We start from the raw sequence: 21,311 nt of genomic DNA on the forward strand, positions 1-21,311 counted from the left end.
TGCCTGCTGTATAGGTTAGGTAGGTAGGTGCCTGCTGTATAGGTTAGGTAGGTAGGTGCCTGCGGTATAGGTTAGGTAGGTAGGTAGGTGCCTGCAGTATAGGTTAGGTAGGTGCCTGCTGTATAGGTTAGGTAGGTAGGTGCCTGCTGTATAGGTTAGGTAGGTAGGTGCCTGCTGTATAGGTTAGGTAGGTAGGTGCCTGCTGTATAGGTTAGGTAGGTAGGTGCCTGCTGTATAGGTTAGGTAGGTAGGTGCCTGCTGTATAGGTTAGGTAGGTAGGTAGGTAGGCGCCTGCAGTATAGGTTAGGTAGGTAGGCGCCTGCAGTATAGGTTAGGTAGGTAGGTGCCTGCTGTATAGGTTAGGTAGGTAGGTGCCTGCTGTATAGGTTAGGTAGGTAGGTGCCTGCTGTATAGGTTAGGTAGGTAGGTGCCTGCTGTATAGATTAGGTAGGTAGGTGCCTGCAGTATAGGTTAGGTAGGGAGGTGCCTGCAGTATAGGTTAGGTAGGTAGGTGCCTGCTGTATAGGTTAGGTAGGTAGGTGCCTGCTGTATAGGTTAGGTAGGTAGGTGCCTGCTGTATAGGTTAGGTAGGTAGGTGCCTGCTATATAGGTTAGGTAGGTAGGTGCCTGCAGTATAGGTTAGGTAGGTAGGTGCCTGCTGTATAGGTTAGGTAGGTAGGTGCCTGCTGTATAGGTTAGGTAGGTAGGTGCCTGCAGTATAGGTTAGGTAGGTAGGTGCCTGCTGTATAGGTTAGGTAGGTAGGTGCCTGCTGTATAGGTTAGGTAGGTAGGTAGGTGCCTGCTGTATAGGTTAGGTAGGTAGGTGCCTGCTGTATAGGTTAGGTAGGTAGGTGCCTGCTGTATAGGTTAGGTAGGTAGGTGCCTGCTGTATAGGTTAGGTAGGTAGGTGCCTGCTGTATAGGTTAGGTAGGTAGGTAGGTAGGCGCCTGCAGTATAGGTTAGGTAGGTAGGTGCCTGCTGTATAGGTTAGGTAGGTAGGTGCCTGCAGTATAGGTTAGGTAGGTAGGTGCCTGCTGTATAGGTTAGGTAGGTAGGTGCCTGCAGTATAGGTTAGGTAGGTAGCTGCCTGCTGTATAGGTTAGGTAGGTAGGTAGGTGCTGCAGTATAGATTAGGTAGGTAGGTGCTGAAGTATAGGTTAACTAGGTAGGTGCCTGCAGTATAGGTTAGGTAGGTAGGTGCCTGCAGTATCGGTTAGGTAGGTAGGTAGGTGCCTGCAGTATAGGTTAGGTAGGTAGTTGCCTGCTGTATAGGTTAGGTAGGTAGGTGCCTGCGGTATAGGTTAGGTAGGTAGGTAGGTAGGTGCCTGCAGTATAGGTTAGGTAGGTAGGTGCCTGCTGTATAGGTTTGGTAGGTAGGTGCCTGCAGTATAGGTTAGGTAGGTAGGTGCCTGCTGTATAGGTTAGGTAGGTAGGTGCCTGCTGTATAGGTTAGGTAGGTAGGTGCCTGCTGTATAGGTTAGGTAGGTAGGTGCCTGCAGTATAGGTTAGGTAGGTAGGTGCCTGCTGTATAGGTTAGGTAGGTAGGTAGGTGCCTGCTGTATAGGTTAGGTAGGTAGGTGCCTGCAGTATCGGTTAGGTAGGTAGGTGCCTGCAGTATCGGTTAGGTAGGTAGGTGCCTGCTGTATAGGTTAGGTAGGTAGGTGCCTGCAGTATAGGTTAGGTAGGTAGGTGCCTGCAGTATAGGTTAGGATGGTAGGTGCTGCAGTATAGGTTAGGTAGGTAGGTGCCTGCTGTATAGGTTAGGTAGGTAGGTGCCTGCAGTATCGGTTAGGTAGGTAGGTGCCTGCTGTATAGGTTAGGTAGGTAGGTGCCTGCTGTATAGGTTAGGTAGGTAGGTGCCTGCTGTATAGGTTAGGTAGGTAGGTAGGTGCCTGCAGTATAGGTTAGGTAGGTAGGTGCCTGCTGTATAGGTTAGGTAGATAGGTGCCTGCTGTATAGGTTAGGTAGGTAGGTGCCTGCGGTATAGGTTAGGTAGGTAGGTAGGTGCCTGCAGTATAGGTTAGGTAGGTAGGTGCCTGCAGTATAGGTTAGGTAGGTAGGTGCCTGCTGTATAGGTTTGGTAGGTAGGTGCCTGCAGTATAGGTTAGGTAGGTAGGTGCCTGCTGTATAGGTTAGGTAGGTAGGTAGGTGCCTGCAGTATAGGTTAGGTAGGTAGGTGCCTGCTGTATAGGTTAGGTAGGTAGGTGCCTGCTGTATAGGTTAGGTAGGTAGGTGCCTGCAGTATAGGTTAGGTAGGTAGGTGCCTGCTTTATAGGTTAGGTAGGTAGGTGCCTGCTGTATAGGTTAGGTAGGTAGGTAGGTGCCTGCTGTATAGGTTAGGTAGGTAGGTAGGTGCCTGTTGTATAGGTTAGGTAGGTAGGTAGGTGCCTGCTGTATAGGTGAGGTAGGTAGGTGCCTGGGTTAGGGTTAGGTAGATGCCTGCTGTATAGGTTAGGTAGGTAGGTGCCTGCTGTATAGGTTAGGTAGGTAGGTGCCTGTAGTATAGGTTAGGTAGGTATGTGACTGCTGTATAGGTTAGGTAGGTAGGTGCCTGCAGTATAGGTTAGGTAGGTAGGTGCCTGCTGTATAGGTTAGGTAGGTAGGTGCCTGCTGTATAGGTTAGGTAGGTAGGTGCCTGCTGTATAGGTTAGGTAGGTAGGTGCCTGGGTTAGGGTTAGGTAGATGCCTGCTGTATAGGTTAGGTAGGTAGGTGCCTGCTGTATAGGTTAGGTAGGTAGGTGCCTGCAGTATAGGTTAGGTAGGTAGGTGCCTGCAGTATAGGTTAGGTAGGTATGTGACTGCTGTATAGGTTAGGTAGATAGGTGCCTGCAGTATAGGTTAGGTAGGTAGGTTCCTGCTGTATAGGTTAGGTAGGTAGGTGCCTGCTGTATAGGTTAGGTAGGTAGGTGCCTGCTGTATAGGTTAGGTAGGTAGGTGCCTGCAGTATAGGTTAGGTAGGTATGTGACTGCTGTATAGGTTAGGTAGGTAGGTGCCTGCAGTATAGGTTAGGTAGGTAGGTTCCTGCTGTATAGGTTAGGTAGGTAGGTGCCTGCTGTATAGGTTAGGTAGGTAGGTGCCTGCTGTATAGGTTAGGTAGGTAGGTGCCTGCTGTATAGATTAGGTAGGTAGGTGCCTGCAGTATAGGTTAGGTAGGTAGGTGCCTGCTGTATAGGTTAGGTAGGTAGGTGCCTGCTGTATAGGTTAGGTAGGTAGGTGCCTGCGGTATAGGTTAGGTAGGTAGGTAGGTGCCTGCAGTATAGGTTAGGTAGGTAGGTGCCTGCTGTATAGGTTAGGTAGGTAGGTGCCTGCTGTATAGGTTAGGTAGGTAGGTGCCTGCTGTATAGGTTAGGTAGGTAGGTGCCTGCGGTATAGGTTAGGTAGGTAGGTAGGTGCCTGCAGTATAGGTTAGGTAGGTCGGTGCCTGCTGTATAGGTTTGGTAGGTAGGTGCCTGCAGTATAGGTTTGGTAGGTAGGTGCCTGCAGTATAGGTTAGGTAGGTAGGTGTCTGCAGTATTGGTTAGGTAGGTAGGTGCCTGCTGTATAGATTAGGTAGGTCGGTGCCTGCTGTATAGGTTAGGTAGGTAGGTGCCTGCTGTATAGGTTAGGTAGGTAGGTGCCTGCAGTATAGGTTAGGTAGGTAGGTGCCTGCTGTATAGGTTAGGTAGGTAGGTGCCTGCTGTATCGGTTAGGTAGGTAGGTGCCTGCAGTATCGGTTAGGTAGGTAGGTGCCTGCAGTATCGGTTAGGTAGGTAGGTGCCTGCAGTATCGGTTAGGTAGGTAGGTGCCTGCAGTATCGGTTAGGTAGGTAGGTGCATGCTGTATAGGTTAGGTAGGTAGGTAGGTGCCTGCAGTATAGGTTAGGATGGTAGGTGCTGCAGTATAGGTTAGGTAGGTAGGTGCTGCAGTATAGGTTAGGTAGGTAGGTGCCTGCAGTATCGGTTAGGTAGGTAGGTGCCTGCTGTATAGGTTAGGTAGGTAGGTGCCTGCTGTATAGGTTAGGTAGGTAGGTGCCTGCTGTATAGGTTAGGTTAGGTAGGTAGGTGCCTGCTGTATAGGTTAGGTAGGTAGGTGCCTGCTGTATAGGTTAGGTAGGTAGGTGCCTGCTGTATAGGTTAGGTAGGTAGGTGCCTGCGGTATAGGTTAGGTAGGTAGGTGCCTGCAGTATAGGTTAGGTAGGCAGGTGCCTGCAGTATAGGTTAGGTAGGTAGGTGCCTGCTGTATAGGTTTGGTAGGTAGGTGCCTGCAGTATAGGTTAGGTAGGTAGGTGCCTGCTGTATAGGTTAGGTAGGTAGGTGCCTGCAGTATAGGTTAGGTAGGTAGGTGCCTGCTGTATAGGTTAGGTAGGTAGGTGCCTGCTGTATAGGTTAGGTAGGTAGGTGCCTGCTGTATAGGTTAGGTAGGTAGGTGCCTGCTGTATAGGTTAGGTAGGTAGGTAGGTGCCTGTTGTATAGGTTAGGTAGGTAGGTAGGTGCCTGCTGTATAGGTTAGGTAGGTAGGTGCCTGCTGTATAGGTTAGGTAGGTAGGTGCCTGCGGTATAGGTTAGGTAGGTAGGTAGGTGCCTGCAGTATAGGTTAGGTAGGTGCCTGCTGTATAGGTTAGGTAGGTAGGTAGGTGCCTGCTGTATAGGTTAGGTAGGTAGGTGCCTGCTGTATAGGTTAGGTAGGTAGGTGCCTGCTGTATAGGTTAGGTAGGTAGGTAGGTAGGCGCCTGCAGTATAGGTTAGATAGGTAGGTGCCTGCTGTATAGGTTAGGTAGGTAGGTGCCTGCTGTATAGGTTAGGTAGGTAGGTGCCTGCTGTATAGGTTAGGTAGGTAGGTGCCTGCTGTATAGGTTAGGTAGGTAGGTGCCTGCTGTATAGATTAGGTAGGGAGGTGCCTGCAGTATAGGTTAGGTAGGTAGGTGCCTGCAGTATAGGTTAGGTAGGTAGGTGCCTGCTGTATAGGTTAGGTAGGTAGGTGCGTGCAGTATAGGTTAGGTAGGTAGGTGCCTGCTGTATAGGTTAGGTAGGTAGGTAGGTGCCTGCAGTATAGGTTAGGTAGGTAGGTGCCTGCTGTATAGGTTAGGTAGGTAGGTAGGTGCCTGCAGTATAGGTTAGGTAGGTAGGTGCCTGCTGTATAGGTTAGGTAGGTAGGTGCCTGCTGTATAGGTTAGGTAGGTAGGTGTCTGCAGTATAGGTTAGGTAGGTAGGTGTCTGCTGTATAGGTTAGGTAGGTAGGTGCCTGCAGTATAGGTTAGGTAGGTAGGTAGGTAGGTGTCTGCTGTATAGGTTAGGTAGGTAGGTGCCTGCTGTATAGGTTAGGTAGGTAGGTAGGTGCCTGCAGTATAGGTTAGGTAGGTAGGTGCCTGCTGTATAGGTTAGGTAGGTAGGTGCCTGCTGTATAGGTTAGGTAGGTAGGTGCCTGCAGTATCGGTTAGGTAGGTAGGTGCCTGCTGTATAGGTTAGGTAGGTAGGTGCCTGCAGTATCGGTTAGGTAGGTAGGTGCCTGCTGTATAGGTTAGGTAGGTAGGTGCCTGCAGTATAGGTTAGGTAGGTAGGTGCCTGCAGTATCGGTTAGGTAGGTAGGTGCCTGCTGTATAGGTTAGGTAGGTAGGTGCCTGCTGTATAGGTTAGGTAGGTAGGTGCCTGCTGTATAGGTTAGGTTAGGTAGGTAGGTGCCTGCTGTATAGGTTAGGTAGGTAGGTGCCTGCGGTATAGGTTAGGTAGGTAGGTGCCTGCAGTATAGGTTAGGTAGGCAGGTGCCTGCAGTATAGGTTAGGTAGGTAGGTGCCTGCTGTATAGGTTTGGTAGGTAGGTGCCTGCAGTATAGGTTAGGTAGGTAGGTGCCTGCTGTATAGGTTAGGTAGGTAGGTGCCTGCAGTATAGGTTAGGTAGGTAGGTGCCTGCTGTATAGGTTAGGTAGGTAGGTGCCTGCTGTATAGGTTAGGTAGGTAGGTAGGTGCCTGTTGTATAGGTTAGGTAGGTAGGTAGGTGCCTGCTGTATAGGTTAGGTAGGTAGGTGCCTGCTGTATAGGTTAGGTAGGTAGGTGCCTGCGGTATAGGTTAGGTAGGTAGGTAGGTGCCTGCAGTATAGGTTAGGTAGGTGCCTGCTGTATAGGTTAGGTAGGTAGGTAGGTGCCTGCTGTATAGGTTAGGTAGGTAGGTGCCTGCTGTATAGGTTAGGTAGGTAGGTGCCTGCTGTATAGGTTAGGTAGGTAGGTGCCTGCTGTATAGATTAGGTAGGTAGGTGCCTGCAGTATAGGTTAGGTAGGGAGGTGCCTGCAGTATAGGTTAGGTAGGTAGATGCCTGCAGTATAGGTTAGGTAGGTAGGTGCCTGCTGTATAGGTTAGGTAGGTAGGTGCGTGCAGTATAGGTTAGGTAGGTAGGTGCCTGCTGTATAGGTTAGGTAGGTAGGTAGGTGCCTGCAGTATAGGTTAGGTAGGTAGGTGCCTGCTGTATAGGTTAGGTAGGTAGGTAGGTGCCTGCAGTATAGGTTAGGTAGGTAGGTGCCTGCTGTATAGGTTAGGTAGGTAGGTGCCTGCTGTATAGGTTAGGTAGGTAGGTGTCTGCAGTATAGGTTAGGTAGGTAGGTGTCTGCTGTATAGGTTAGGTAGGTAGGTGCCTGCAGTATAGGTTAGGTAGGTAGGTAGGTGTCTGCTGTATAGGTTAGGTAGGTAGGTGCCTGCTGTATAGGTTAGGTAGGTAGGTGCCTGCAGTATAGGTTAGGTAGGTAGGTGCCTGCAGTATAGGTTAGGTAGGTAGGTGCCTGCTGTATAGGTTAGGTAGGTAGGTGCCTGCAGTATCGGTTAGGTAGGTAGGTGCCTGCTGTATAGGTTAGGTAGGTAGGTAGGTAGGTGCCTGCTGTATAGGTTAGGTAGGTAATTGACTGCAGTGGCGGTGGGAGCGGGCATATTAATAACTCACCTTCCTTCAGCTGAGTAGCTGATCTCACGCTGCTTCAATGTACTTCCTGTCTCGGCATCTGTCTCAGTAACAGCGCCCCCTGTGTTGACATGCGGTACATCATCACAGGGGGCGCTGTTACTGAGACAGATGCCGAGAAAGGAAGTACATTGAAGCAGCGTGGGATCAGCTATCCGGCTGAAGGAAGAATGTGACTACGCGAGTTATTACTATTATGCTCGCTCCCACCGCCACTGCGCCCCCCTCCTGCAGCAAGAATCCAGCGCCCCGGGCGATTGCACGCATCGCACGCCCATAGAAACGGGGCTGAGTGTGTGCAAGGGAGAGGTCAAGTGTGAAGGGGCGGGGATACGCCATCATGCTGCAAGAAGTCCGCATGGCGTAGCAAATAACATTGCTGGGATGCGTGCAAAAGTTTGGGATACGTGTTCAGTGCATACAAAAATCTTGCATGAGTACAAAAGCATAAAAAAGCACAGAAAATACACAAAATACAAATGTGAACCTTATCAAACATTCAAAGGAGCCCACAAGGGACTTATTATTAGTGACGTCTATCGTGACACTCGTGACTTGGTGCATACATAAACCTGTGCTTAAGTGAGTGCACCCCTAAACATCAGCATCATTGCATAACGCAGCTGCTATTGGTGCTAGCATCGTTAAGATCATACCTTTATTATCACATATTAAAAGACAACAAAAGCCCCCTTGACAACACCCTCAAAACTTGCCCCGTTATAAAAGGGGGGGGGGAGGGGGAAGAGACTGGGGGTGACAGGACGAGTCCGAAAACTCATCCAAGTACAATCCCCCTCTAGGACGCCACCATACCTCCCCTTGTTATGGGGGAGATAGCCTAAAATACTTGGGAAGGTTATATGGTCCTTCGCTTTAATAGGCGCTATGGGGACTAATCAGAGGGCTCAGAGGTCAAGCAGGAAGATAAAGAGAATGGAATGGGAGATCAGGGGGCCCCACTGAAACAGTGCAGACTAGTAACCTGGAACCAATAGGGGAGACCTCAGAAGAGACAACAGCCCCCGGAGGGTGTTAGGAAGGTAACCTTGAATCAGCAGGAAAGGAACCCCAGAAAGGAAGATAGCCCCCAAAAACCATAGCTTCACTCCAGTGGCAGGCACTGGAATCCATGGCTGTTTGTCTGGTCCAAACTCTGGTCGTGTAAGGCCATATTGGCCATATTGACATAAAGACTCAGCACACACGACCAAAATTGTAACAATGGAAAAATGCAACTTATTAATGCCAAGGACCCCAAAGCTCATAAAATTGGTCTTTGAGTGACTGTATGTCAAGGTTACAAACAGTGGGTGGAGCCAAAATAACTAACTTTTTACATGGGAAAATATAAACTGCAGCCATTCTTAAAGAGACTCTGAAGCGAGAATAAATCTCGCTTCAGAGCTCATAAATAGCAGGGGCACGTGTGCCCCTGTTAAACCACTGCTATAGCGCTGCTAAACGGGGGTCCCTTCACCCCCAACTGCAACACTTGGTCGCAGACTTGGTCGCTCCTGGAGGCAGGGCTAACGGCTGCAGCCCTGCCTCCAGTCGCGTCTATCAGCGGCGCATCGCCGCCTCTCCCCGCCCCTCTCAGTGAAGGAAGACTGAGAGGGGCGGGGGAGAGGCGGAGATACGCGCTGACAGACGAGCGTGGGGCAGGGCTGCGGCGGTTAGCCCTGCCCGAACCAGGAAGAGATCCCCGGCTGCTCGGAGGGGATTTGGGGGTGAAGGGACACCCGTTGTGCAGCGCTATAGCGGCGGTTTAGCAGGGGCACACATGCCCCTTCTAACTATGAGGTCTGAAGCGAGATTTAATCTCGCTTCAGACTCTCTTTAAAGAGACTCTGTAACAAAGTTTTGAGCCTTATTTCTTCTATCCTATAAGTTCCTATGCCTGTTCTAATGTGCTCTGTCTTACTGCAGCCTTTAGTTGTCTCTGTAATAAATCTTATCTCCTTTCATCTGTCGGCTCTGTCGGGCTGAGGCTGGAATGTGTGGAATGTGCAGCACTGCTTGTCATTGGCAGAAGCTTTACACACCCTCTTCAAGCTCTGCATGAGTCACACAGTAAGCTGTTCTCAGCGTATCATACTCTGGTTAGAAGCCATGTCATTTGTTTGTAAACACTGCCTAAAACTGTTAATTACAAGCCAGGATTGCAGCAGGGAGTGGCAGAAACAGCACAGAGGGGCCCAGGAGAACATACTAAAGAGAATGGTATGCTTTTTATTGTAAGAATTCTAGAATACAGATTCTCTTTAAGCCTCATACACACATCAGACTATAGTCTTTGGAAAATGAAAGATCACAGACCAATCTTACCACCCTTCAGGTAGTATGAGCACACATACCTACTCAGTCTTTTCTATGGAGCTGAACTCCCCATCAGAAAAAAATCTTTGCAAGATGCTGCACACACAGATGCTGTACAGACACAAAATATCAGTATCTGCAAAAGATCTGTTCCTGCCAAAGATCCGTTCCTGCAAATTGCAATGATAGTCTATGAGATCTGCAGATCATCATACACACCTTGTTTAACTGACATTCATCTGCAGATCTGAAAATCCATCCTGGTAGGTCTGATCTGCAGATGAATCAGGGTTGCCAACTCATCCCTTTAATTACTGACACATATGAATCATACAGGTTTTGTGGGTATTTAGATGCAGTTAATGCACTGGTTATGTGCAAATAGCCCCAGAACCTGTATAACTTAGATGTGTCAGTAATTAAAGGGATGAGTTGGCAACACTGAGATGAATGTCTGTTAAACAAGGTGTGTATGATGATCTGCAGATATCGGATCTTTTTCAGGAATGGATCTTTTGCAGGAAGTGATCTTTTGCAGATACTGATCTGTTGAATGTGTACAGCATCTTTGTGTGCAGCATCTTGCAAAGATTTCTGTCTGATGGGGAGTGCAGCTCAATAGAATAGACTGTGTAGGTATGGCTCTCATACTACATGGAAGGGGGTAAGATTTCTGTCTGATGCGGAGTGCAGCTCCATAGAATAGACTGTGTAGAGTATGGCTCTCATACTACATGGAAGGGGGTAAGATTTCTGTCTGATGGGGAGTGCAGCTCCATAGAATAGACTGTGTAGGTGTGGCTCTGATACTACATGGAAGAGGGTAAGATCTCTGTCTGATGGGGAGTGCAGCTCCATAGAATAGACTGTGTAGGTGTGTCTCTCATACTACATGGAAGGGGGTAAGATTTCTGTCTGATGGGGAGTGCAGCTCCATAGAATAGACTGTGTAGGTATGGCTCTCATACTACATGGAAGGGGGTAAGATTTCTGTCTGATGGGGAGTTCAGCTCCATAGAATAGACTGTGTAGAGTGTGGCTCTCATACTACATGGAAGGGGGTAAGATTTCTGTCTGATGGGGAGTAGTGTTGGGCGAACACCTAGATGTTCGGGTTCGAGAACGTTCGCCGAACATCGCCGCGATGTTCGGGTGTTCGCGCCGAACTCCGAACATAATGGAAGTCAATGGGGACCCGAACTTTCGTGCTTTGTAAAGCTTCCTTACATGCTACATACCCCAAATTAGCAGGGTATGTGCACCTTGGGAGTGGGTACAAGAGGAAAAAAAATATTTGAAAAAGAGCTTATAGTTTTTGAGAAAATTGATTGTAAAGTTTCAAAGGAAAAACTGTCTTTTAAATGCTGAAAATGTCATGTTTCTTTGCACAGGTAACATGGTTTTTACCGCCAGGCAGTCATAAATGTAATAAAGAGAAGAGGTTCCATAAACAGGGACCGGTAACGCTAACCCAGCAGCAGCAGCAGCACACGTGATGGAACAGGAGGAGGCGCAGGAGGAGAAGGCCACGCTTTTTGAGACACAACAACCCAGGCCTTGTATGAGGACAAGAAGCGTGCGGATAGCATGCTTTTTACCGCCATGCAGTCCTAAATGTAATAAAGAGAAGAGGTTCCATAAACAGGGACCGGTAACGCTAACCCAGCAGCAGCAGACGTGATGGAACAGGAGCAGGCGCAGGAGGAGAAGGCCAAGCTTTTTGAGACACAACAACACAGGCCTTGCATGAGGACAAAAAGCGTGCGGATATAGCAATGTTTTTTGCCGCCATGCAGTCATAAGTGTAATACAGATGAGAGGTTCCATAAACAGGGACCGGCAACGCTAACCCAGCAGCAGCAGCACACGTGATGGAACAGGAGCAGGCGCAGGAGGAGAAGGCCATGCTTTTTGAGACACAACAACCCAGGCCTTGCATGAGGACAAGAAGCGTGCGGATATAGCAGCAATGCTTTTTGCCGCCATGCAGTCATAAATGTAATACAGATGAGAGGTTCAATAAACAGGGACCGCAAACGCTAAACCATCCCAGATGTTCATTGGTCATGTTACTTGCTTGGGGTCCTGGAGTGTTGCGTAGTCGTTTCCAATCCAGGATTGATTCATTTTAATTTGAGTCAGATGGTCTGCATTTTCTGTGGAGAGGCGGATACGCCGATCTGTGACGATGCCTCCGGCAGCACTGAAACAGCGTTCCGACATAACGCTGGCTGCCGGGCAAGCCAGCACCTCTATTGCGTACATTGCCAGTTTGTGCCAGGTGTCTAGCTTCGATACCCAATAGTTGAAGGGTGCAGATGGATTGTTCAACACAGCTACGCCATCTGACATGTAGTCCTTGACCATCTTCTCCAGGCGATCGGTGTTGGAGGTGGATCTGCACGCTTGCTGTTCAGTGGGCTGCTGCTGCATGGGTGTCAGAAAATTTTTCCACTCCAAGGACACTGCCGATACCACTCCCTTTTGGGCACTAGCTGCGGCTTGTGTTGTTTGCTGCCCTCCTGGTCGTCCTGGGTTTGCGGAAGTCAGTCTGTCGGCGTACAACTGGCTAGAGGAGGGGGAGGATGTCAATCTCCTCTCTAAAGTCTCCACAAGGGCCTGCTGGTATTCTTCCATTTTGACCTGTCTGACTCTTTCTTCAAGCAGTTTTGGAACATTGTGTTTGTACCGTGGATCTAGAAGGGTATAAACCCAGTAATTGGTGTTGTCCAGAATGCGCACAATGCGTGGGTCGCGTTCAATGCAGTCTAGCATGAATTGAGCCATGTGTGCCAGAGTCCTACCAGAATCCTCATCATCCTCTTGTGAGCGTTGTGATAGTTGTTGTGATGCATCATAGTCGTCACCTTCTTCCTGGTCTGCTTCTGCTGACCATTCGCGCTGAATTGTGCAAGTCCAACGTGCACCGCTCTGGCCCTCGTCAGTGGTGGCAGGAAATTCCTGCTCCAACTCCAGCTGTTCCTCTTCCTCTTCTTCGTCATACCTGCTGGGGCCAGCGTTTCCTGAGGCGGATCGCCTGATGTTGGTACCATCACGCTGATCGTTTTCTCCTTCAGATTCCCCCAGTTGCATCATGACAGCTGTTTCCTTGATTTTCAACATTGACCTCTTCAGTAAACACAGCAGTGGTATGGTAATGCTGACTGAAGAGTTGTCACTGCTCACAAGCAACGTGGATTGCTCAAAATTTTGGAGGACTTGGCAGAGGTCCAACATGTTGGCCCAATCGGATCCACAGAAGCTTGGCAGCTGGCCGGATGCGCCTCGGTACTGCGCCGTCATGTACTGGACCACTGCACTCTTCTGCTCGCAAAAGCGGGCTAGCATGTGCAGCGTAGAATTCCAGCGCGTAGGGACATCACACAGCAAGCGATGGTGGGGGAGATTGAAGCGCTCCTGCATCTTGGCGAGTGCCCCCGAAGCAGTACTTGAATTTCTACAATGTTTGGCCACTCGTCGCACCTTCAACAGAAGATCGGCCACGCCTGGGTATGTCCTCAGGAACCGCTGAACTACTAGGTTCATCACGTGCGCCAGGCAAGGGATGTGTGTCAGCTTATCCAACCTTAAAGCGCGAATGAGATTACTCCCATTATCACACACAACCATGCCCGGTTTCGGGTCCAGCGGTGCCAGCCACAAATCCGTCTGTTCCTTTATTCCCCTCCAAATTTCCTCCCCTGTGTGCTGCTTATCCCCAAGGCAGATCAGCTTCAGCAACGCTTGCTGACGCATGCCAACAGCTGTGCTGCACTGCTTCCACGATCCTACTGCTTCTGGTGCTGGGTTCGCGTTTCCGGATGAGGTACAGCTTTGAGATGCGCTGGAGGAGAAGGAGTCAGAGAGGTAGGTGCTGCTGTTGTTATCCAGTGGGAGGGACGGCGGTGCAGCTGTTTGCGGCGTGGGCAACACCCGCGCCGTACCAGGTGAGGAATCGCTGCCAGGCTCCACAAGGTTCACCCAGTGCGCGGTAAGGGAGATGTATCGACCCTGGCCGAACGCACTCGTCCAGGTGTCAGTGGTGAGGTGAACCTTGCAGGCAACGGCATTCTTCAAGCTTCGGGTTATTTTGCTGACCACGTGCTCATGCAACTCAGGCACTGCAGAGCGCGCAAAGTGGTAGCGGCTGGGAACCACGTAACGTGGGATGGCCACTGACATCATGCCCTTGAAGCTGTTTGTCTCCACCACTCGATATGGCAGCATTTCGCAGGCCAGAAGCTTGGCTATGCTGGCTGTTACTGCCACGGCCCGGGGGTCATTTGCTGGCAATTTCCTCTTGCGCTCAAACATCTCCGAGACAGACAACTGAACCGTAGGGCTGCACACTGAAGGGCTGTTGGTTGTTGTGTTTGATGAAGACTGGGAGACCTCAAGAGCACTACTCCGGAAAGTGACAGTGTCAGCGTCGTCTGATGTTTGTGAATGTTGTGAACCACGCAATGGCTGGGCTACTGCTGCTGCTGAAGCGGGTCTGGTGGTGAGTCTGGTGAACCCAAGGGAGGCAGTGTTGCTGGTACCCTGTCCTGTCGAGTTTGCCCACAGAGTGGGATGTTTGGATAGCATGTGGCGGCTCATGCTGGTGGTGGAGAGGTTGTTAATACTTTTCCCCCTGCTCAGGCGGGTCTTGCACACCTTGCAAATCGCCATGGTAACATCCTCAGTGCAGTCTTCAAAGAAAGCCCAGACTTTGGAGCACCTGCCTTGCTGGCGATTTCTGTTTGCGCCTCTTTTGCCTCTCACTTGAACTTCCACGCTTGTGGTGCCTGAAATTGCGCGCCGCCTACCATGTGGCACAAGGCGAACTCATGCAGCAGTGGGTTCTTCAACAGACTCATCTGTGCTGCTGCTACGACGGCGATGTTCTCGTTCACAAACAAAATCTGGGTCTATGTCCACATTGTCCATACCCTCCTCTTCCATCTCCTCAAACTCGTCATATGTCATTTTGGGGGGCCGCCGCCGTGGAGTAGAGCTCCCCAGAACAACCTCTGCGCAGCTCACTCCAACGTCGTCTTCCAGAGCTTCTCGGCCGACCTCCTGCAATTGCAACCCCTCCTGCCCAACTTGCTCTGGGATTTGGGTTTCAAAGTCCTCGGACTCGCCTTGTATTTCAGTGCCTGGTGCATTTCCCACAGTTAATGGTTGTGAATCCGGGCACAACATTTCTGGCTGTTCCTCCATTGACCTTTCAAAGGTGGAAGTTTGTTGGCCTGGGAATAGCTCCTGCGAATACCCCATTGTGTCCTGAGGTAATTAATCGGACTGGTTATCTGGCAGTTGTGTGCGTGGTGTCGCTGCCGGTTGTGTCAGCTTTGTGCCCACTGGCTCCTTGTAACTGGCTGAGGACTCGGACCTCGTGCGTGATGTGCTGGTGCTGCTTAACCCACTGCTGGACGCTTGAGAGGTCATCCAAGTAATAATCTGGTCCTGTTCTTTTGGATCTGTGAGGTTTGTTGTCCTGGACAACATGGGCGGTATTGAGTGGGTTGTCTTGGGTGCTCCCCTGTGGCCTGTACGTGAACCGTCAGGGGAAACACCTCTTCCCTTGCCCCTCCCTCTTTCACCGGATTTCTTCCTCATTTCACTTATCCTTAAAGTACACGCTGACTGGCAGCAGTACAGTGGCAGTACAGAAATGCTATACAGTGGTGGGTGAGCGGTGTACCACTATTGCCAGCAGCGACACAGAGCACAATGCTATACAGTGGCGGGTGAGCGGTGTACTACTGTTCCCAGCAGACACAGAGTGGCAGTAAACACAATGCTATATAGTCTGGCTGAGCGGTGTACACAGAGTGGCAGTAAACAATGCTATATAGTCTGGCTGAGCGGTGTACACACAGTGGCAGTAAACAATGCTATATAGTCTGGCTGAGCCGTGTACACAGAGTGGCAGTACACACAATGCTATATAGTCTGGCTGAGCGGTGTACACACAGTGGCAGTAAACAATGCTATATAGTCTGGCTGAGCGGTGTACACAGAGTGGCAGTACACACAATGCTATATAGTCTGGCTGAGCGTGTACACACAGTGGCAGTAAACAATGCTATATAGTCTGGCTGAGCGGTGTACACAGAGTGGCAGTACACACAATGCTATATAGTCTGGCTGAGCCGTGCACACACAGTGGCAGTAAACAATGCTATATAGTCTGGCTGAGCGGTGTACACACAGTGGCAGTACACAATGCTATATAGTCTGGCTGAGCGGTGTACACAGAGTGGCAGTACACACAATGCTATATAGTGTGGCTGAGCGGTGTACACAGAGTGGCAGTACACACAATGCTATATAGTGTGGCTGAGCGGTGTACACAGAGTGGCAGTACACACAATGCTATATAGTCTGGCTGAGCGGTGTACACAGAGTGGCAGTACACACAATGCTATATAGTCTGGCTGAGCGGTGTACACAGAGTGGCAGTACACACAATGCTATATAGTCTGGCTGAGCGGTGTACACACAGTGGCAGTAAACAATGCTATATAGTCTGACTGAGCGGTGTACACAGAGTGGCAGTACACACAATGCTATATAGTCTGGCTGAGCCGTGTACACACAGTGGCAGTAAACAATGCTATATAGTCTGGCTGAGCGGTGTACACACAGTGGCAGTACACAATGCTATATAGTCTGGCTGAGCGGTGTACACACAGTGGCAGTACACACAATGCTATATAGTCTGGCTGAGCGGTGTACACAGAGTGGCAGTACACACAATGCTATATAGTCTGGCTGAACGGTGTACACAGAGTGGCAGTACACACAATGCTATATAGTCTGGCTGAGCGGTGTACACACAGTGGCAGTACACACAATGCTATATAGTCTGGCTGAGCGGTGTACACACAGTGGCAGTAAACAATGCTATATAGTCTGACTGAGCGGTGTACACAGAGTGGCAGTACACACAATGCTATATAGTCTGGCTGAGCCGTGTACACACAGTGGCAGTAAACAATGCTATATAGTCTGGCTGAGCGGTGTACACACAGTGGCAGTACACAATGCTATATAGTCTGGCTGAGCGGTGTACACACAGTGGCAGTACACAATGCTATATAGTCTGGCTGAGCGGTGTACACAGAGTGGCAGTACACACAATGCTATATAGTCTGGCTGAGCGGTGTACACAGAGTGGCAGTACACACAATGCTATATAGTCTGACTGAGCGGTGTACACAGAGTGGCAGTACACACAATGCTATATAGTCTGGCTGAGCCGTGTACACACAGTGGCAGTAAACAATGCTATATAGTCTGGCTGAGCGGTGTACACACAGTGGCAGTACACACAATGCTATATAGTCTGGCTGAGCGGTGTACACAGAGTGGCAGTACACACAATGCTATATAGTCTGGCTGAGCCGTGTACACACAGTGGCAGTAAACAATGTTATATATAGCGTGGCTGAGCGAGGTACACAGTGGCAGTACACACAATGCTATATAGTCTGGCTGAGTGAGCGGTGTACTACTGTTCCCAGCAGCGACACACAATGACTGGGGGGACCCTGGCTAGCGTGGCTGGAGCGCGAACTACCCTGCCTGCCTACCCAAAGCTAAACCCACAGACAAATGGCGGAGATATGACGTGGTTCGGGTATTTATTTACCCGAACCACGTGACCGTTCGGCCAATCAGAGCGCGTTCGGGCCGAACCACGTGACCCGTTCGGCCAATCAGAACGCGTTCGGGGTCCGAACCACGTGACCCGTTCGGCCAATCACAGTGCTAGCCGAACGTTCGGGGAACGTTCGGCCATGCGCTCTTAGTTCGGCCATGTGGCCGAACGGTTTGGCCGAGCACCATCAGGTGTTCGGCCGAACTCGAACATCAACCGAACAGGGTGATGTTCTGCAGAACCCGAACAGTGGCGAACACTGTTCGCCCAACACTAATGGGGAGTGCAGCTCCATAGAATAGACTGTGTAGGTATGGCTCTCATACTACATGGAAGGGTGTAAGATTTCTATCTGATGGGGAGTGCAGCTCCATAGAATAGACTGTGTAGGTGTGGCTCTCATACTACATGGAAGGGGGTAAGATTCCTGTCTGATGTGGAGTTCAGCTCCATAGAATAGACTGTGTAGGTGTGGCTCTCATACTACATGGAAGGGGGTAAGATTTCTGTCTGATGGGGAGTGCAGCTCCATAGAATAGACTGTGTAGGTGTGGCTCTCATACTACATGGAAGGGGGTAAGATTTCTGTCTGATTGGGAGTGCAGCTCCATAGAATAGACTGTGTAGGTATGGCTCTCATACTACATGGAAGGGGGTAAGATTTCTGTCTGATGGGGAGTGCAGCTCCATAGAATAGACTGTGTAGGTGTGGCTCTCATACTACATGGAAGGAGGTAAGATTTCTGTCTGATGGGGAGTGCAGCTCCATAGAATAGACTGTGTAGGTGTGGCTCTCATACTACATGGAAGGGGGTAAGATTTCTGTCTGATGGGGAGATCAGCTCCGTAGAATAGACTGTGTAGGTGTGGCTCTCATACTACATGGAAGGGGGTAAGATTTCTGTCTGATGGGGAGATCAGCTCCGTAGAATAGACTGTGTAGGTATGGCTCTCATACTACATGGAAGGTGGTAAGATTTCTGTCTGATGGGGAGTGCAGCTCCATAGAATAGACTGTGTAGGTGTGACTCTCATACTACATGGAAGGGGGTAAGATTTCTGTCTGATGGGGAGTGCAGCTCCATAGAATAGACTGTGTAGGTATGGCTCTCATACTACATGGAAGGGGGTAAGATTTCTGTCTGATGGGGAGTGCAGCTCCATAGAATAGACTGTAGGTGTGGCTTTCATACTACATGGAAGGGGGTAAGATTTCTGTCTGATGGGGAGTGCAGCTCCATAGAATACACTGTGTAGGTGTGGCTCTCATACTACATGGAAGGGGGTAAGATTTCTGTCTGATGGGGAGCGCAGCTCCATAGAATAGACTGTGTAGGTGTGGCTCTCATACTACATGGAAGGGGGTAAGATTTCTATCTGATGGGGAGTGCAGCTCCATAGAATAGACTGTGTAGGTGTGGCTCTCATACTACATGGAAGGGGGTAAGATCTCTGTCTGATGGGGAGTGCAGCTCCATAGAATAGACTGTGTAGGTGTGGCTCTCATACTACATGAAAGGGGGTAAGATCTCTGATGGGGAGTTCAGCTCCATAGAATAGACTGTGTAGGTGTGGCTCTCATACTACATGGAAGGGGGTAAGATTTCTGTCTGATGGGGAGTGCAGCTCCATAGAATAGACTGTAGGTGTGGCTCTCATACTACATGGAAGGGGGTAAGATTTCTGTCTGATGGGGAGTGCAGCTCCATAGAATAGACTGTGTAGGTGTGGCTCTCATACTACATGGAAGGGGGTAAGATCTCTGTCTGATGGGGAGTGCAGCTCCATAGAATAGACTGTGTAGGTGTGGCTCTCATACTACATGGAAGGGGGTAAGATTTCTGTCTGATGGGGAGTGCAGCTCCATAGAATAGACTGTGTAGGTGTGGCTCTCATACTACATGGAAGGGGGTAAAATTGGTCTGTGATCTTTCATTTTCCAAAGACTATAGTCTGATGTGTGTATGAGCCTTTACACTGTTAATGGCAGGGTTCTCAAACTTGGCACACTTGGTCACTGGGTGACTGGATTAATATTCAGGAAAGTGGGTGGAGCCTACAACAGTCAATCAAGATTCACGTATTGATTTTCAAGGGGAATATTGAAACTTCTGCCATTCTTACACTGTTAATAGCAGAGGCTTCAAACTTGCTACTGTTGGTCATTAAGTGACTTGGGTTCAAATTCACTAAAGGGGCGGAGTCACAAACAGCCAATCAGATTCCTTTGCTGGATAAACTGCTTCCATTCACACATTTTTGATGCCAGGAACCTGAAAGCTCACAAACTTGGTCATTGAGTGACTGTGTGTCCAGGTTACAAAAAGTGGGCGGAGACAAATACTGATTTCCCTGGGAAAATGTAAACTGCAGCCATTCTTACACTGTTAATGGCAGGGTTCTCAAACTTTGCACAGTTGGTCACTGGGTCACTGGGATTAATATTCAGGAAAATGGGTGTAGCCTAAAAAAGCCAATCAATAACCTGTTGTTTTTTAATGGGAATATTAAAATTGCTGCCATTCTTGCACTGTTAATGGCACAAGCCTCAAACCTGATACAGTTGGTCATTGGGTCACTGGGGTTCAAATTCAGAAAAGGGGCGGAGCCACAAACAGCCAATCAGATTTGTTTCATTTCACTGGGAAAATACAAATTATTGAAGCCAAGGACCCCAGAGGTCACAAACTAGGTCATTGAGTGACTGTGTGTCCAGGCTACAAAAAGTGGGTGGAGCCAAAACACATTTCACTGGGAAAATATAAACTGCAGCCATTCTTCACTGTTAATAGCAGGGTTCTCACACTGATGGTCACTGGGTGACTGAGATTAATATTCAGGAAAGTGGGTGGAGCCTATAATAGCCAATCAAAATTCAACAGTTGATTTTCAAGCGGAATATTTAAATTGCTGCCATTTTTACACTGCTAATAGCAGATGCCTCAAACCTGCTACAGTTGGTCATTGGGTGATTGGGGTTCAAAAGCTGGAGAGGGGTGGAGTCATAAAAAACCTATCTGATATGTTTAATTTCTATTGAAATATACAAATTATTGATGCCAAAGACCGCAAAGCTCACAAACTTGGTCACTGAGTAATTGTGTGTTAGGGTTAGAAAAAGTGGATGGAGCCGACACCAGCCAAATACATACATGGGCAATGCCGGCCCATCAGTGGGTGGAGCCGACACCAGCCAAATACATACCCGGGCAATGCCGGCCCATCAGTGGGTGGAGCCGACACCAGCCAAATACATACCCAGGCAATGCCGGGCAATCAGTGGGTGGAGCCGACACCAGCCAAATACATTCCCGGGCAACGCCGGGTCCTCAGCTAGTTTGCTATCAATAATCAAGTTAAGTAGAAAACACCAGAAAACCGCTCACACCGCCCTGGGATAGTGCTGGATCCAGGACAGGCCAGTCCAACGAGACAGAAGCAAAGGAGGAGGATGTCCGCACGATATCCCTCAATCAAGTTCCACACCAAACCACACATCATATAGCTGACATGTTTCGAACCAAACGGTTCTTACTCATAGCTAAAAAATCAATGACACTAGACACCATATATACCATCCTCCTGTGGTGGGGGAGGTCCCGCAAATACAGTCACTCCCCTTAATCACCACATCCAGGAAGGGATATTCACATCCCGGAGAGAAGCGACTCTTTCGGGTAATGTGTCCTATACGGTATGTCTGCGCTCCATCAGGTTTTATTTAAAAATGTATATGTTACTCCTTAGTCTTTGTCTCTTTTGGCTCTTATATTGTCTGTTTTTATTTTTATTTTACGAGTTTTTTTTATACATTTTTAAATAAAACCTGATGGAGCGCAGACATACCGTATAGGACAATAATCAAGTTAACCTGCTTAGCTGAAAGTGTTTCTGACGAGCTCAGCTCGTCATGCAGTGCTGTCACTCACCACTGCTGTTTTGGGTGCATCAGCCGCCTCCAGGCGGCTCAGCGGGCTGCAACGGGCTCCCTCCTTGTACTGCTGCTGCTGGGGGGGCCCTCTGTCACCCTCCCGGGTTTGATGTGGCCTCCAGGCAGCTCAGCGGGCTGCAACGGGCTCCCTCCTTGTACTGCTGCTGCTGGTGGGGCCCTCTGTCACCCTCCCGGGTTTGATGTGGCCTCCAGGCGGCTCAGCGGGCTGCAACGGGCTCCCTCCTTGTACTGCTGCTGCTGGGGGGGCCCTCTGTCACCCTCCCGGGTTTGATGTGGCCTCCAGGCAGCTCAGCGGGCTGCAACGGGCTCCCTCCTTGTACTGCAGCTGCTTGGGGGGTCCCTCTGTCACCCTCCCGGGCTCGATTTGGCCGGTTTGCGGCGCATCCGCTGCCTCAACATGGTTCAGTGGGCTGCCGCGGACTCCCTCCTTCTCCCTCCTTGTACTGCTGCTGCTTGGGGGGTCCCTC

At 49.6% G+C, this 21,311-nt stretch overlaps 1 protein-coding gene across 1 annotated transcript in view; it reads right to left on the bottom strand.

The window, feature by feature from the left end:
- LOC137561485 (ciliary microtubule associated protein 1A) overlaps positions 1–20,979 on the bottom strand; it is a 138,573-nt gene extending 117,594 nt beyond the window's left edge. Inside the window, exon 1 of the mRNA XM_068272785.1 lies at positions 20,822–20,979. Coding sequence (XP_068128886.1) covers positions 20,822–20,841 — 20 coding nt within the window. The 5' untranslated portion in view covers positions 20,842–20,979. The remainder of the gene's footprint in view (positions 1–20,821) is intronic.
- Positions 20,980–21,311: the final 332 nt, after the last annotated feature.

This window comes from Hyperolius riggenbachi, chromosome 1, assembly GCF_040937935.1.
Source record: "Hyperolius riggenbachi isolate aHypRig1 chromosome 1, aHypRig1.pri, whole genome shotgun sequence".
NCBI lineage: Eukaryota > Metazoa > Chordata > Amphibia > Anura > Hyperoliidae > Hyperolius > Hyperolius riggenbachi.